Source organism: Hemitrygon akajei, unplaced genomic scaffold (assembly GCF_048418815.1).
Source record: "Hemitrygon akajei unplaced genomic scaffold, sHemAka1.3 Scf000194, whole genome shotgun sequence".
Classification (NCBI taxonomy): Eukaryota; Metazoa; Chordata; class Chondrichthyes; order Myliobatiformes; family Dasyatidae; genus Hemitrygon; species Hemitrygon akajei.
This window is the reverse complement of record NW_027332079.1, coordinates 126,322-144,320: the sequence shown is the minus strand read 5'-3', so window position 1 is coordinate 144,320 and position 17,999 is coordinate 126,322. Positions and strand designations below refer to the sequence as shown.

Sequence of the window (17,999 nt, the reverse complement as noted above, 5' to 3'; positions counted from 1 at the left end):
TTGTCCATTCGCCCCACGAAACCTTCTCCACCATTCTGTCATGGTTAATTCATTGCAACTCTCAACCTCAATCACTTGCCTTCCGTCTGTTATGTTTGACACCCTTATTGATCAAAAACGATCAACGCAGGATTCACTAAAGTTTAACTTGCATGTGGCAAGTGCAATATCGCATAACTGACTTTGACACCGCTGTCATAGTCGGCAATAAATTCCACAGGCACACCGCACTACCGCTAAAGATATTGCTCCTAATTCGTCTCTTCCAAAGAGACATCCTTGTATTCTGAGGCTGTGTCCTCTGGGCACTGAGCGCCCCAGAATCAGACATCCTCTCCACATCCACTCTATATAGGACTTTAAATATTCGACGTTTCAAAGTGATCGGCCCCTCATTCTCCGAAACTGTCGTGAGTACTGGGGTGGAGTCATTAAGCGCTCCTCATATCTAACGTCTCCCTGAAGGCACACTGAGGCGCCTGCAATCTCCTGTGATCTGCCTCCGGGAGACCAGAGTGATATTTGCAACCTTTCCGCCCTCCAGAACAATTCCATAATATTGTGAAGCTCGGGGTATTATTGCCAACTCCGCCGTTACCTCTACAGCGTCCTATTTTAGAGTCCTGTGCAGTTAATCTTGTTCCTTTAGTCCAGTTGACGGATCTACCTGAAGCCCTTCCAGGGTGCCTTGCATCTTCTCCTTGTTATAGTGACTGAAATTACTTCCGTGTCCTGACACTGTCATACTGATGGTGTGCTCCACCGTGCAGACTAACACATGATACTTCATGAGTTCATCCGCCATTTCTGTGGCCCCCATTGCTGCCTCTTCCACGTCATTCTTTCTATCGAATGTCTCACTTCAGGGTCTGTTTCTTACTATGTGAGGTGGAAACAATTACTTCAAAAAGGGAGTGACGCACATAATTCCCTCACCGTGTCAGTGGAGCTTCCATCTTCTGCATTGTTCTTTGCGCCCTGAAAAGAGAAATTGAAGATTTCTATTTTGCCGTTTAACCAAGTGCTCAACAATTGTATTCTGTCTCTGCACATGTAAACCCCAAGGGTATCAATTTTCAAATTCATTGCTGCTTGGAGCAATATTGCACCATCCGCCATTCGACGCACTGCGTGTTTCTGATTCAGTGTGAGAGCAATATCTATTTTCTCTGACGTCAGGAGCGCCCCCGAACGACATTAAATTCATTCGTAAACACTCAGCAATAAGGGTAGCATGATGCATGTTACTTGATGAGGAACTCGTCTCCAATACCATTCATCTTGAGAGATAAGTCTGGATCAGAGTGTGCCCGTGACAGATTGGGGATATGGACTTGTGGCCTCAGGACGCTGACCGGATTTGCTAATTCTCGTAAACGCTCACAGAGATCACAGCTGATCACAGTCAGACAGGTTCATATCTGACCATGTTTTCCTTCTGTGCTCGGACATTTACAGAGTCTTTCATGAAATAGATTCCACTCAGAGCAAGATATATTTTTGAGGAGTACATGAATTATGGATTCTGTGCAAACCGCAGATATCTCCAGTGAAGAAATTTTGCAGGTGCAGAGCAAGTCACACAAAATGCCGGAGGAACCCAGCGTTTCAGGTAGATATTTAAATATATTTAAATTGTCGGTATCTACAGGTGAGGTGCCGGAGGATTGGAGGATACCACATGTTGTTCCGTTTTTTAAAAAAATGTGCTCTAAATGTAATCCGAGAAACTATAGGCCGGTAAGTTTGACGTCAGTAGTAGGTAAATTATTGGAAGGAGTACTAGGAGATAGGATCTACAAGTATTTCGATATACATGGACTTATTAGGGAGCGTTAACATGGCTTTGTGCGTGATAAGTCATGTTAAACCACTCTATTAGAATTTTTTGAGGAGGTTACCAGGAAAGCGGGTGAAGTGCAGACCGTGGATGTTGTCTACCTGGACTTCAGTAAGGTCTTTGACCATGTCCTGCATCACAGGTTAGTCAGGAAGATTCAGTCGCTAGGTATACATGGTGAGATAGTAAATTGGATTAGACATTGGCTCAATGGGAGAAGCCAGAGAGTGATAGTGGAGGACTCCCTCTCTGAGTTGAGGCCTGTGACCAGTGGTGTGCCACTGGGATCAGTGCTGGGTCCATTGTTATTTGTCATCTATATCAATGATCTGAATGATAATGTGGCAAACTGGATCAGCAAATTTGCTGATGATACAAAGATTGGAGGTGTAGTGGACAGTGAGGAAGGTTTTCGAAGCTTGCTGAGGAGACCAGCTGGGAAAAAATGGGTTGAAAATGAACAGATGGAGTTTAATGCAGACAAGTGTGAGGTATTGCACTTTGGAAGGAGTGCAGTAAAAGAGAGGGATGTGGGAATACAGAGACAAAATTCCTTAAAAGTGGCGTCACAAGTAGTTACGGTCGTAAAGAGAGATTTTAGTACATTAGCCTTTATAAATCGAAGATTAGGGTATAAGAGTTGGAATGTTATGGTGAGGTTGTATAAGACATTGGTGACGCAGAATTTGGATTATTGTGTGCAGTGTTGGTCAGCTAAGAGACTACTAGACAAGTATATGGAGGAATTTAAGGCTGAGGTTACATGGGAGGCAGGGTTTAAGGGTCGGCACAAGATTGTGGGCCGAAGGGCCTGTACTGTGCTGTACATTTCTATGTTCTATAATTACAGGAAGGATATTAATAAAGTTGAAAGAGTGCAGAGAAAGTTTAGAAGGATGTTGCCGGGACTTGAGAAACTGAGTTATAGAGAGAGATTGAATAGGTTAGGACTTTATTTCCTGGAGCATAGAAGAATGAGGGGAGATTTGATAGAGGTATATAAAATTATGATGTGTATAGATACAGTGAAAGCAAGCAGGCTTTTTCCACTGAGGCCAGGGGAGACAAAAAACAGAGGACATGGGTTAAGGGTGATAAGAGATAAGTTTAAAGGGAACATTACGGGTGGGGGCTTCTTCACACACAGAGTGGTGGGAGTGTGGAATGAGCTGCCAGATGAAGTGTTAAATACGGGCTCACTTTTAACATTTAGGAACAGCGTGGACAAGTACATAGAGGAGAGGTGTGTGGAGGGATATGGGCCAGGGGCAGGTCAGTGGGACTAGGCAGAAAAATGGTTCGGCACAGCCAAGAAGGGCCGAAAGTCCTGTTTATGAGCTGTAATGTTCAATGGTTCTATGGTTCTATGAACGGAAATGAAAAAAAAAACAATCGACCGAGACCATTCTCCTGAACTGGAAAGGAAGCGGAAAAGCGGAAACAGTGGTGGAGTGGAGGGTTTTCCGGCTGGAAGGTGATAGATTGGCCTGGACAGTGGGGAAAGGTAAAGGGCTGAAGAAGATGCTGGACCATGGCAGAAATGGATGGAGGAGGGGCATCAGGGGAAGATGTTGGGCAGGTGGGGGAGAAGATATTTGAGTCCAGAGTGGAGATTAGGTGGGAAGCGAACAAAATGCCGATAGGAAAAGGGCGGTGTTCATGTCATCAAGTTTGTTTCTATTTTGATGCGTTGTTCCCAGGTAAATCGAAATGGCAACCGGAATAGATCATCCACGATCTTATTAAATGACCACTCAGTGCCGAAGGGCCCGATGGACGCTACCCATCACATTACTTTTGTTCTTATCTTTCCTTTACAAAACGTTGACTGGGATCATGAACATAATACAAAGATTCAACCTGTTCATTCCTTGAGAAATCTTCATAGGTTCCCGATTCGTTCACTGTGTTTGCATCCAAGGTGCCTGCGGGAACAAAACAGATACGTCACAGCGGTGAAGAGCATCATGGGCCGTTGTTAACACAGCGGATGTTAATCCGGCACAAATCAAAATGCCAGCGGTAGTATGAACTACTTTCCATATAACCATATAGCAATTACAACACGGAAACAAGCCATCTCGGCCCTTCTAGTCCGTGCCGAACGCTTACTTTCACCTAGTCCCACTGACCTGCACGCAGCCCATAACCCTCCATTCCTCTCCTGTCCATATACCTGTCCAATTTTACTTTAAATGACAATACCGAACCTGCCTCTACAACTTCTACTGGAAGCTCATTCCACACAGCTACCACTGTCTGAGTAAAGAAATCCCCCCTCGTGTTACCCTTAAACTTTTGCACCCTAAGTCTCGCACAAACGCCAGAGCCGGGTAATAATAATTTATGTCAGATACAGAAAGGAAAATACCATACCGTCCCTCCAATTATATTGTAATCCTCAGTTGAAAATTTCCATCTTTTTAACTAGACATCCCGACAACCCAAGCAGCATTATTCGTGACCATGGATCAAAACCTCCAGCATTAGGAACTAACATACTTAAATGAAATGTTAAGATATCCGTGAGCTCAGTAATAGAACAGTTGAAATGCAGTTCACTCACCCTTCCTTCCGGAATTGACGCTCGTGACGTATTGGAATCGTGGCGGATCTCTGATCCTGAATAAACAGAAACAAGAGTCAAAACATGAATCCGGCAGGAAGTGACTTTCTTGCACTGATACATCGAATGATATAATTCCTATTCATCCATTGGATACTCCCTGGTTTTTACTTGAAACTATTCCGGCTATCAGATGCCCGATTCCAGTCCTACTCGATCTTAACAAAAGTGGCCATAATGGGTTACACAGCGATAGTGTTTTGACTTTTCAGATCTCAGTTTTCCAGGAGAAAGTGACACATGTATCACTGAACGCTTCCGCTTTCAGACAAATGTTCAAATTTCAGGAAAACAACGCCCACGTGAAAGCTTAATGCTGATTCTGTCCACGGACTGTCCCTGATCTGTGGAATGATTTCAGAATTGCTGATCAATTTTAGTAGCTTTTGGGAAATGAGATGTAAGAAACAGAAACAGATGCACCGTTCGTGTTCCATTCCTGAGCCTTGCACATGTCCCGTCAGCAGATATTTATCTGTTTCCCTCTTCAGCTTGTGTAATTTGCTTCATTCACCTGTCGCATCACAAATTCGCGTTAAAGCTTCTGATATATCACTTCTGCAAACAAAGAAAAAAATAAATTCTACCGCACCATTTAAAGGCAGAGGCGATATTCGGAGAAAACATGCATTTACCCGCCAGTTTTCCTCGCGATCAACCATCCACTGACTCCGCCGATGAGGCCCACGACAAGTAAACCAAGTACAATGCCCACGATTGCGCCAGAGCCGAGGGTGGAACTGCCATCTGTTTTTGTTGCTAACACACAAGACAAATATATATATATATATATCTTACATTCCGAGAACACGTCTTTATCAGTGGTAAATAATTCATTTTCACAACAATTTGACTGAGTCAGTTTGGAGTCGTATATTGTGCCGCAAGAATCATTCCCGGAATGAAAGGGTTAACATACGACGAACGTTTAATTGCTCTGGGTCTGTACTCGTTTGAATTTAGAAGGATGGTGGGGGTGGCTATCCCATTGCAACTTTCCGAACGGAACCATAGAAACATAGAACATTACAGCACAGAAAAAGGCCCTTCGGCCCCTCTTGGCGGTGTGGAACCATTCTTCTGCCTAGTCCCACGGACCTGCACCTGGAGCATATCCCTACATACACCTCTCATCCATGTACCGGTCCACGTTTCTCTTGAATATTAAAAATGAGCCCTCATTTACTAGTTCACCCGTCAGCTCATTCCACACTCCCACCCACTCTCTGTGTGAAGAAGCCCCAACAAAGTTCTCTTTAAACTTTTCCCCCTTCACACGTAACTCATGCCCTCTGTTTATTTTTCTCCCCCGGCCTCAGTGGAAAAAGTCGGCTTGCATTAACACTATATATACCCATCATTATTTTATTTTCCTCTATCAAATCTCCCCTCATTTTTCTACGCTCGGGAATAAAGTCCAAAGCTATTCAACCTTTCTCTGTAACTCAGTTTTTCAAGTTGCGGAAACATCCTTCTAAACGTTCTGTGCACTCTTTCAACCTTATTAATGTTTTTTCCCTGTAATTAGGTGACCAACACTGCATACAATACTCCATATTTGTCCTCACCAATGTCTCATACAACCTCACCATAACATTCCTACTCTTATACTCAGTACTTTGACTTATAAAGGCCAATGTGCCAAAATCTCTCTTTACGACCCAATCTACCTGTGATTCAGCTTTCAGTGAATTTTGTATCTGTATTTCTTAATCCCTCTGTTGTACTGCATTCCTCAGTGTCCTACCATTTACCTTGTATGTTCTACCTTGGTTTGTCCTTCCAAAGTACAATACCTCAGTAAACTACCATCAGCCATTTTTCAGTTCATTCCTCCAACTGGTCCAAATCCCTTTGCAAGCTTTGAAAACCTTCTTCACTGTCCACTACACCTCCAATCTTTGTATCATCAGCAAATTAGCTGATCCAATTTACCACATTGTCATCGAGATCATTGATATAGATGACAAATAACAGTGGAACCAGCACTGATCCCTGTGACACACCACTGTTGTGTGCTGCGGCAGCAGGCTGAGGGTAGCAGACACCAACAGAATCAACAAACTCATTCGTAAGGCCAGTGATATTGTGGGGGTGGAAATGGACTCTCTGACGGTGGTGTCTGCAAAGCGGATGCTGTCCAAGTTGCATGCCATCTTGGACAATCTCTTGCATCCATTCCATAATGTATTGGTTAGGCACAGGAGTACATTCAGCCAGGGACTCATTCCACCGAGATGTAACACTGAGCGTCATAGGAAGTCATTCCTGCCTGTGGCCATCAAAATTTACAACTCCTCCCTCGGAGATTCAGACACCCCGAGCCAATAGGCTTGTTTTGGACTTTTTTCCACTTGGCAAGTTAACGTCAGGTTTGACACTATATTTGAAACAACTGGACGCTCTGGTACAATTCTGACCTTCTCTGGCCCATCTATAAAATGAGAATACCTGTCGAGTAGAGTAAAATGGTTGCTGGTTCCCTGTGTACTTACAGTAAACCTCCACGTAGGTCTCTCCAGCGCCACTGCTGAATGAGTTGCTGGCGATGCACTTGTACGTCCCTGCGTCGATTCTGTTCAATCTGATTATAGTCAGTTTCGCCTTGTCGGGTGATGTAAATATTCTGCCATTTTCCTGGATGGGTTGGTTATCCTTGAACCATGTCCGTGTCTGAACAGTGCCCGACGCGTCACAACTCAGAGCGATGGTATCGAGGTTTTCCAGAGGAGTGGAATCATTGGTCACCACGGCAACCCCGGTCACTGGCCCTGGACCTAAAATTAAATTTCGAATGGAGTTACACTTGGTTTCAGCTACATCATGTTCATAACATTTGGTTCGCCAACTCAAGATCCCTGCCTCTGTCGCCATTCCTGTCTCTTATCCCCATGTGTTTCGATTTCAGATCAGATCGCAGACTGAATGAAACTCCGGCAGAGTTTAAAGCTTTACTGCTGTTTCTTAGGGGGACTAAGTAACTTGGCTATACTTTAATTGTCCTCTGGAACAAATGCGAATAAGCTGGTCTCCCCGTATACTCTGTCTTTTTAATTTTATTACACCTACAAAATTAGTCCTATAATATTGTAGGCAACACCGAATCAAGGCTTTAGCCGGGTGTTTGATACATATTGTATCGAAAGGACCGGCAGGAGGACAGGCTTGCCGGCGTTGCTGTGTTGGTGAAACATGAAGTTAAAGTATTAGAAAGAGGTGAAAGAGGGTGGGAATGTATTAAACCGATGTGCAGAGAGCTGTAGAACAGCAAGGGTAAAATGTCCCTGATGGGAATTGCACAGTGAACTCCAAACAGAATAATGATGAGGCCTAAAACTACAACGTGTGATAGAAAATGCATGTCAAAGGGGCAATGTTACAATAAGTAAGGAGGGATTTCAATAGGAAGTTTGATTGGGAAAATCAGGTTGGTACTGGATCCCAGCAGGTGATCTTGTCGAGTCCCTGCGATCTGGTGTTTCAGGGCAGCTGGTGTTTGAGCCCAGTAGAGGATCATCTATTCTGGTGTTGAGCAAAGATACAGAATTGAGCAGAGACGTTAAGGGAAAAGAAAACAAACAATTTCGGGAAAGTCTTTATAAATTGATCGAATTCACCCTGAAAATTGTGAAGGAGAAGCTGAAGTCATATGTGTCAGTGCTACAATGGGGTAAATTGAATTACAGACTCATGAGACGGGAGTTGGCCAGAACTGTTTGGAAAGGAGTCGATCATTAAGGATGAGGTCTCGGGGGACATGGGGGCACATGATAAAATAGGCTGCAGTCAGCATGCTTCCCTCAGGGGGAAATCTTGCCTGACAAATCTGTTGGTATCGTTTGAAGAAATAACAGACAGGATAGACGAAGGATAACCGGTTGATGTTATGTTCTGGAATTTTCTGAAGGCCATGACATGGGGCCACACATGAGGCTGTTTTACAAGCTGCGTGTTAAAGGTCTTACAGGAAAGATTCAGCATGGGTAAAGTAATGGCCGATTGGCGAAAGCCAAAGCGTGAGCTTTCTCTGCCTGTCTGCCAGTGACCAGTGGTGTTCCACGGTGGGCCGTGTTGGGGCCGATTATTTTCCTGTTACATGCCAATGAATTGGACGATGGAATTGATTGCACTCTTGTAAAGTTTGCAGACGACAAGAATACACCTATGAGGGGTATTTCGCATTGAGTAATTAGAGAGGCCACACAAGAACTTAGACATATTTGGGGAATGGGAAAAGAAATGGCAGGTGGAATAATGCCATCATGCAGAAACATAGAAAACCTACAGCATAATACAAAGCCTTCGGCCCAGAAAGTTGTGCCGGACATGTCCCGACCAATGAAATTACTAGTCCTACCCATAGCCCTATATTTTTCCAGCTGCATGTCCTTATCCAAAAGTCACTTAAAAGACCCTATCGTATCCGACTCCACCACTATTGCCAGCAGCCCATTCCACGTACTCACCTCTCTCTGAGTAACAAACTTACCCCTGACATCTCCTCTGTACCTACTGCCCAGCACCTTAAACCTGCGTCCTCTTGGGGCAACCATTTCAGCCCTGGAAAAAAAAACCCTCTGACTATGCACACCATCAATGCCTCTCTTCATCTTAGACACCTCTGTCCGGTCACCTCTCATCCTCCGACGCTCCAAGGAGAAAAGGCAGAGTTCACTCATGCTACTTTCATAAGGCACGCTCCCCAATCCAGGAAACATCCTTGTAAATCTCATTGTAAATCTTATTTAAATCCTGCTACAAAACATATTAGGAGAATGGCCAGAGAAATGACAGATAGAATACAGTGCCGGTTAGCGAACGGTCATGCACTTTGTTAGAATAAATGGGAGATAAAACAGTGGAGGGAAATACAAAGTATTGAAGTGCATTGAGACTTGGGAGTCCTTGTGCAAGATCCAGTAAAGGTTAATGTTTATGTTGATTTTGTGGTGAGGAGGGTAAATGCAATGTTAGTATTCATTTCAAGTGGACGAGATTATAAAATCAACGATATAATCTTTCAATTTTTAATCACCAGTGCTGAATCACACGGAGTAGTGTGTGCAAATTTAGGCCATTTTTCTTGGAAATTCACTCATATGAGTCTATCATTGAATGATTTTTTTATAAAGAGCATTTGATGGCTTTCGGTCTGTTTTCACTGGAAATCAGAAGAAAGAGGGGCGACCTGATAGAAAACTATCTAGAGGTGAGAGGCCTTGTTGGAGTGTACGTGGAGAGGACTATGGCCTCAGACTAAACATCCGCCGAACTCCTAACAAACGACACAGATAGAGTGGATGTGGAGAGAATGTTTCCTGTAGTGCGGGAGTCTAGGACCAGAGGACACAGATAGAGTGAATGTGGAGAGGATGTTTCCTATAGTGGGGGAGTCTAGGACCAGAGGACACAGATAGAGTGGATATGGAGAGTATGTTTCCTATACTGGGCGAGTATAGGACCAGCGGACACAGATAGAGGGGTGTGGAGAGTATGTTTCCTATAGTGGGGGAGTCTAGGACCAGAGGACACAGATAGAGTGGATGTGTAGAGGATATTTCCTATAGAGGGGGAGTCTAGGACCAGAGGACACAGATAGAGTGGATGTGTAGAGGATATTTCCTATAGTGGGGGAGTCTAGGACCAGAGGACACAGATAGAGTGGATGTGGAGAGTATGTTTCCTATAGTGGGGGAGTCTAGGACCAGAGGACACAGATAGAGTGGATGGGGAGAGGATGTTTCCTATTGTGGGGGAGTCTAGGACCAGAGCACACAGATAGGGTGGATGTGGAGAGGATGTTTCCTATAGTGGGGGAGTCTAGGACCAGAGGACACAGATAGACTGGATGTGGGGAGGATGTTTCCTATACTGGATGATAGAGAGTCAATGTCAAGGTGACACAGCTAAAAATAGAGGTGCTGAAAAGGTATTTCTTCAGAAGAGGTTGTAAATCCGTGGAATTGTTTGTCACAAGACGGGCTGGAGACCAAGTCTTTAAGTATATTTAACGCAGAGGTTGATAGATTTTCTATTGGTCAGGGCCTCAAGGAATACGGGGAGAAGGCGATGTTAGCATTCATTTCATGTGGACGAGATTGTAAAAGCAAAGACGTGACCTTTCAACTTTTTAAGCACCAGTGAGGCCTCACCTGGAGTATTGTGAGCAGATTTGGGGCACTGTTCTTGGAAAGGATGTGTTGAACCTAAAGGGCTTCAAAGGAAGTTCACTTATATGAGTCTATTGTTTTCATATGACGAACATTTGATGCTTTGGGTCTGTATTCACTGGAATCAGAAGAATGAGGGGTGACCTAAGAGACAGATTCCTTCCTCTCAGCTCTTCTGGATTCTAGTGAATACAGGCTCAGAGACATTAAAGGCTCATATTATGACAAGTCTTTCAATTCTGGAATCATTTCCGTGAACACCCTTTGAACCCTCTCCAATTTCAGCACATCTATTCTCGAGTAAGGGGCCAAAAACTGCTCACAATACTCCAAGTGAGGCCTCACCAGTGCTTTATAAAGTTTCAATATTATATGGTTACTTTTATATTCTTGTCTTCTTGAGGTGAATGCTAACGTCGCATTTCCCTTCCTCACAACAGACTCAACCTCTAAATTAACCTTTAGACAATCCTACACAAAGGACTGACAAGTCCCTTTGCATATCATTATTATTGTTGGTTTTTTTCCATTTAAAATATAATAAGTGTTTGACACATGGGCTAATACGGTGATGCTGGCGGTAAACGTTCAGTCGATGTGCTGCTCACGGTAATCGTAACGTTACAGCTGTCTGTTTTGCTTTTCATTAACCACAAATAAGAAGCATGTCTCCCTCTTGCCGTGCACTCCAAACTAACTGTGTCATTTTGTTCTACCGAGTCAGCGTCATTCGATGTAGTGTTGGGCCTGGATTTGGCTTCTGTAAAAATACCACAGATCATGTATCACGTGTAACGCACTGTGCTGAAATGATGGCTCCAAGGAGATATATTCTGCTTAAAGCAAAATACTGCAGATACACAGATCAGAGATAAAATTACAGAATGTTGTCAATATTCCGGTCGCCTCACGACAGGAAAGGCGTGGAAGCCATTGAAAGGGTGCAGACGAGATTCACAAGGATGTTGCCTGGATTGGGGAGCGTGCCTTATGAGAATAGGTTGAATGAACTCGGCCTTTTCTCCTTGGAGCGACGGAGGATGAGAGGTGACCTGATAGAGGTGCACAAGATGATTAGAGGCATTGATCGTGTGGATAGTCAGAGGCTTTTTCACAGGGCTGAAATGGTTGCCACAAGAGGACATAGGTTTAAGGTGGAGATCTTAATATGAAGATGACACAGCAGATAGATATCTTATTAGACATCATATCAGGAGATCATATTAGATCTCCTAATATGATCTCAATTAAGGTACAGAGGAGATGTCAGGGGTAAGTTTTTCACACAGAGAGTGGTGAGTGCGTGGAATGGGCTGCCAGCAACGGTGGTGGAGGCGGATACGATAGGGTCTTTTAAGAGACTTCTGGATAGGTACAAGGAGCTTAGAAAAATAGAGGGTTATGGATAAGCCTTGTAATTTCTAAGGTAGGGACATGTTCGGCAAAAGATAGACTAAAATACAGCAAAAATTATTACTTGATGGCCTTAAAAACGGAACGGACATCCGGCACGGACAAGTGCGAGCAGCCTGCAAGCAGAAACGGGGATACACAGCCACGCACAACAGTGAGAACTGAACAGTCCGAGAGCAGGTCTGGCAGAGTTCACTGGAGTCCAGGTTCTGCGACCACCGTAAAGGTTGTATTGTATTCTTTCACCACAGGAATAAAATGAAAGTTATAGTCCGAGATCGCATGACTCTGTCTCACTTACCAGTGACACGCAGAGTGACGGTTGTTGACATTTGGGAGCCATTTGCTGACCCCATAGTCACACGGTATTCCCCACTGTCCAGCACGTTCACCGACTTCAGCAGAAGCGACTTGTTCTGTGGAAATAACTCTGCCCGCGATGCGTACTCATTCTCTACAAACCAGGTCTGACCGATCCACTGGGCGACTGTTCTCCCATTAAAAATCCAGCTTCCACTGTTGACACTGGACGACAGCCGGACTGAAAAAAGCGCATCACCCCTAACGGCGACATTTATCTCGCTGTGCTCAACGTAAATAGTAAACTGCTGTGACTCACCTGAGAAAGAGAAAATCATATGAGGGAAAAGCGACAGACGCGGATAGACTTGGGAACTGCACTTAACTCAATCTGTACAGATACCAGGGATCTGTAAGATCGATCACTATAGACTCATCTTCATTCATTTAACTACGGGTCGTTCTGTTGATTATATGGTCACCAATGATTGGAGAGACAACGAACGAGAGCATAATTATAACCTCATCTTCATGCCTCCTACCACCCGCCACTCTGATGGTTATCCGCCACTGAGGGTTCGAGAGAGTGACCCTCACCCGCTGTTATGTGGAGACAAAGAACAAGAGCTGCGAAGGGCAGTCCCGACATCCCGAGAGAGCAGCGCCGATCTCTGTTACACTCGGAGACTGAGCTGCACTTCCTGGTTTGCGAGTCAGATATCTGGATTCTGACGTCACAAGCGGCAGCGCTGATTGGATCAGAGAGTCTGTACTTTGCTCAAATCTACATCAAATCCTGTGTGCTGTTCTACAACTATCTGCTGCTGTGTGGAATCCGATAATGATCTCAAAGAGAGTTTCTCTCACCCACCGACATGAAGAGAAAGAGAGATAAAGTGAACGTCATCCACGCGATCCCGAGAGAGCGGCGCTTGTCTCTGTTACATTCGGAGAGTGAGCCTCATTTCCTGGTGTCCATGAGAGATCCCGAGAGCCCGTTATCTGAAAAGCCGGAGCTGACTGGAGCGCAGAGCGAGAAGGCGGAGAATGAACGAACCTAAAACGCTGGAGAAGCAGAAGGCTATTCGGCTCTCGATACTCTGGTGTCGTCCTCCACCAGCTCACATGGAATTTTCCTCAAAACTACTTCCCTCCGGGACAGATAGACTGGCTGAGTGTTGTCGCCGCAATAATCTTGCACACAAGGACAGCAAGACCAAGGATGTGACTGTGAACGCCGCGAAGGAGAAGTCGGGAGATCACACACCAGTCCTCATTGAAGGGTCGGCGGTGGTGAGGTTGAGCAGGTTTAAGCTCCTTCTGAGAGAATCTCTGCTTGGCCTCACATAGTTATACATTCACAAAGAAAGGCACGTCAACAGCTGTATTCCATTAGGTGACAGAAACATAGAAACAGAGAAAGCCTACAGCACAATAAAGGCCATTCGGCCTACAAAGCTTGAAGAGATTTGGTATGGGTATGTCACCAAAAACTGGGAAATGTACGCACATGCAAGGCGGAGAGTATTCTGACTGTTTGCATCACCGTCTGGTGTGCAGGCTGCAATGCACAGGGTCGACAGAGATTGCAGAGGCTTGTGTACAACAATCACAGTCATCACAGTGCAAGCCTCTTCATAATCGAGAAAATCTTCAAAAGGTGGTTCCTCAGGATTACCAGGTCCATAATTAAGGGCGATCACCGTCAGGTATATGCTCTTGTCTCATTACAACCATTCGAAATATACACCCTTCCTGTTAGTACAATCCGGAATATGCTCTCTTCCCAACAGTACCATCCGGGACAGTTCCAGTGGGACATGCTCTTGTCTCATTACTGCCATTCGGGATATTTTCTTTATTTTCTTGCCTCATTACTATCATCCAGGATATTTTCTCGTGTCCTTACCACCATCCGGAAGTAGGTACATGACCCTGAAGACCCACGCTCAGAGATTTACCTAAATCTTCTGCAATCAGATTTCTGAACGGTCCATGGACCCATGAAAGCGACTTCATAATTCCTTTTATACTTGTTAGTTCATTTACTTTTTCACTAGTTAATTTATTCGTTCATTCGTTTGTTTATTTACCGAAATACTTTGCATCTTTTATGCATATATTACTTATCAATGTACTGAGGATGCATTGCGCCACCTGGCGGTTATGACAGCAATGACGGGACTTCTCTGAATTGGCCAGCCAGATGTAGAAGGATTCTCCATGGTTGGAACGGCCATTGCTGGAGTGGTGAATTGTTAGAGCGGTTCGGCTTTTGTGAAACAGGCTTAGGCGAGAACACACTTGGACAAACACAGCCGCATGCTCGAAGTAAGGAATGAAGTTCCAAGTAAGTTGATTATTTTTGTAATTACATAGCTAGTGCGCTGAGAGTAGATGCCGAGTCAGTGACATGTGTGAGATTTGTGTGAGATTTAGAGAAACTGAGATTCCGCCTCTGCCCCGCATAAATTGATCCGCACAATGTCCATCCGGTGCAGCTCCTGAGCGAGCATGTTAAAGAACGGGAGCTGCTGGTCCATGAGCTTCGATTCACACGGGACAATGAGGAGGTGATAGGTAGAAGCTACAGGGAGGCAGCCACCCGAGATGAAGGCGACCGTATCACGGGTGACCTGTACGAGAGGCAAACAGATAGACCGCCAGAACAGTGCCCCCTTGTGGCCACACCCTCAATAATAGGAGTACCGCTTCAGATGCATTTGGTAGGTTGCCGGTTGTGGAGATTACCAGGAAGAAGGTACTGAGACTGGTTCTGTGGCCCAGAAGAGGATGGTGAAAGGGGAGTGTAATAGCGATTGGGGATCCTCAATTAGAGGATCGGAAGGCATATTCAGTGGACATGGAAGAGACACCCAGTTGCGCTCCGAATCCATGGTTTATCATGAAGGAGTCGCCGCTGCTCTGATCTTATCTGATGCAGCCTATCGGTCTGCCTGGTGGACTGAGAACCCTTTGGGCTGGAGCGCGACAACCAGAGCGTGGCAGATGAGCCGTAGCAGTGAAAGAGAGGACTCAGAAATCCTTTGTGCCCCTTCGAAACAGCAATCTTGCCCTTAGGCCCAGTGCTCAGCGCTCTAGTGAATGTACATTGGCCAGGAAGATGCGATGGAACAGTGGTCGTGTTCCGGTAGTTTCACTCTGGCCTGATACCCACCGCACTCCGTCCTCCCCTGGTCGACTTCGCTTCTCTGGCGGAATTCCCCTCACTTCCAGGTGCAATGGTTGCATTGCTGGGAGTTTATCTTCGACGAGTAGTTACTGTTCACTTGGAGTTCGTATGATCGCTGGTGCATGTAGAGAATTCGCGTGTCTGTTTTTGTGTTAATTGGCAGAAGACTGCGGCGATAACAGTTCAGAAAATGTACGTCTTGTAGATCAGTGAGCTGACGGAAATTGTCGCCCTATATCGCCAGTGGTGCAATGTTTTTAAATCGGACGGGAGATGTTAAGGACACAGAAAAGATACTCGAGATTGAAGGAGACTGCTTGGTGGAGCGGCTCAGGGACGCGCGTGACCAAGGCTCCCATTCTCACCTCGAGTCTGTATATTCCACACTGCCCCCTGGTGGTGACAGCGTCCTGCCTGACTTCTGCACTGATACCCTTAGGACCTTGCCAATGAAAGTCTGGCCGTCACTGTGTTGCCGCCGGTGTCATTTATCACCGTGTGCAGTTGTGTTTCACCTTTTGTCATGCCCAGCTGCTGAAATTCTTCGAAGTGAAACTGCCTGATACAGAAATACCCTTCTCATATGCAGGGAATTCTATTTGGGCTATAAATGAGAGACACCTCTGCATTATCGCGTCTTTGCATTAAGGAGAGAGAGAACGGGAGAGGGAGAAAGAGAGAGAGGGAGAGAGGGAGAGAGAGAGGGGAGAGACAGAGAGAGGGAGAGGGGGAGAGAGAAGGAGAGAGAGAGGGAGAGAGAGGGAGGGAGGGAGGGAGAGGGAGAGAGAGATAGAGAGGGGGAAGGAGAGAGAGACGGGGGAGAGGGAGAGAAGGAGAGAGAGAGAAGGAGAGGGGGAGAGAGAGGGAGAGAGAGGGGAGACAGAGAGAGGGAGAGGGGAGAGAGGGGAGAGAGAGAGGGGGTGAGAGGGTGGGAGAGAGAGAGGGAGAGAGAGAGAGGGTGAGAGAGAGAGGGAGAGAGAGAGATGGAGGGAGAGAGAGAGAGCGAGAGAGAGACAGAGAGAGGGGGAGGGGGAGAGAGAGAGAGAGAGAGAGGGAACTCTGAGATGAATGAGTCAGTACGGATCGGAGGATGAGAGGTGGAGAGGTTCAGTAACTTTATGTTCCCGGATGTAACCATCTCAGAGGCCCAGCCCTGGACCAAATATATAAATATAATTACAAGGTGAGCACAACGGCGCCTCCTGTTCCTCAGGGGTCTGTGGAGATTCGGCATGTCATCGGAAACCTTGGCAAATATCCGCAGGGGTGCGGCAGGAAGGTGCTGACTGTCTGCATTCCGGCCTGGTGTGGGGAAACCAATGCCTTTGACCGAAAACCCCTGCAAAAGACAGTGGATTTGTCCCAGTAAATCACGGGGAAAGCCCCCCCAACCACTGGGAACATTATTGGAAACGTTGCCCTGGAGAGGTGGCAACCATCAGCAAATGCGCTCACCAGCCAGGACACGCTCTTTGCTCGCTGCTGCCATCAGGGAGAAGGCACGAGTGTCTCAGGGCTCGGAGCGCCGGGGTCAAGAATGGTTACTCACCCTCAACCATCGGACGCTTGAACAAAATGGAATAACGGCGCATATTCTCTTCCTGCTCTTCCCATAACCAATGAGCTGACAATTGTGGTCCCGAGGGTGGGGGAGGGATCGGGTCTGGCTTTGTGTTGGAATTGCATATTCCAACCTATCTTCACTTGCTATTTGGTTAAATCCAACCAGATAAATTATCCACTTTAAATTAAGCTAGTTTAAGTTATTAATTTATGCATATGATGACATTTGAGCTGTTCTGTTATCTTAGATTCTCCCAACCCAAACTTAGAAAACTAAAATGATGTGATATTTATCAGCCAGTCGGTATGTTTCTAACCATTGCAGACGTTTTTACTTAACCCATAAAGCGGGGTTTCATTTTCCCTCTTTGGATAGGTTGGTGTTTTTTTTAACTTAAGGCTTTATTTATGTGCACAGCTCTCACCATTTCTCCCATTTGTCTCGTCATATTCCTTTAGTCAGGCAGGTTGAATTAAGCCAGTATCAAGAAAAAAAATAGTTATTTACATCCTTTCCTGAAGTCCGAAAATGCTTTCCTAGATGATGAAGTACTTCTGAAGTGTAGCCACAATTTCCAATGCAGGAAATACATTTTCATATTTGTGCTTATCAAGCTCTTCCAGACCAAAATGTGATAATGAATAGGTAGTTGTGTTTTAGAGTTGTCTGTGGGATTCATCGGACATGTGATTAGGAAAGAGGAGTTAGAATGCACGATGACTATGGGAACGATTGAAGGGAAGAAAGCAAGAGGAAAGCAAAGACAAATGATGATGGAGACAGCAGCCAGAGAACTGGAAATGAATAACAATGAATTGATCCACTTGACCCGGAACAGGAGTGTGTGGGCCATGACAGTCAAAGCTCAAACTGGACACGGCACCTGATGATGA

The 17,999-nt window shown here is 45.4% G+C and overlaps 1 protein-coding gene and 1 long non-coding RNA gene across 2 annotated transcripts; both read right to left on the bottom strand.

Annotated features, from left to right (window-relative positions):
* Positions 1–938: 938 nt before the first annotated feature.
* LOC140724346 (uncharacterized) lies at positions 939–4,463 on the bottom strand. The gene is made up of 3 exons (XR_012098102.1): positions 4,407–4,463; positions 3,701–3,765; positions 939–978 (listed from the first exon to the last, which is right to left on the bottom strand). It is a non-coding gene; the product is annotated as an uncharacterized lncRNA (long non-coding RNA).
* Positions 4,464–5,097: 634 nt separating this feature from the next.
* Positions 5,098–13,256, bottom strand: LOC140724348 (cell adhesion molecule CEACAM1-like). The gene is made up of 4 exons (XM_073038798.1): positions 13,217–13,256; positions 12,351–12,668; positions 6,962–7,243; positions 5,098–5,225 (listed from the first exon to the last, which is right to left on the bottom strand). Exons 1-4 carry the CDS (start codon positions 13,254–13,256, stop codon positions 5,098–5,100), a joined length of 768 nt encoding a protein of 255 aa, XP_072894899.1.
* Positions 13,257–17,999: the final 4,743 nt, after the last annotated feature.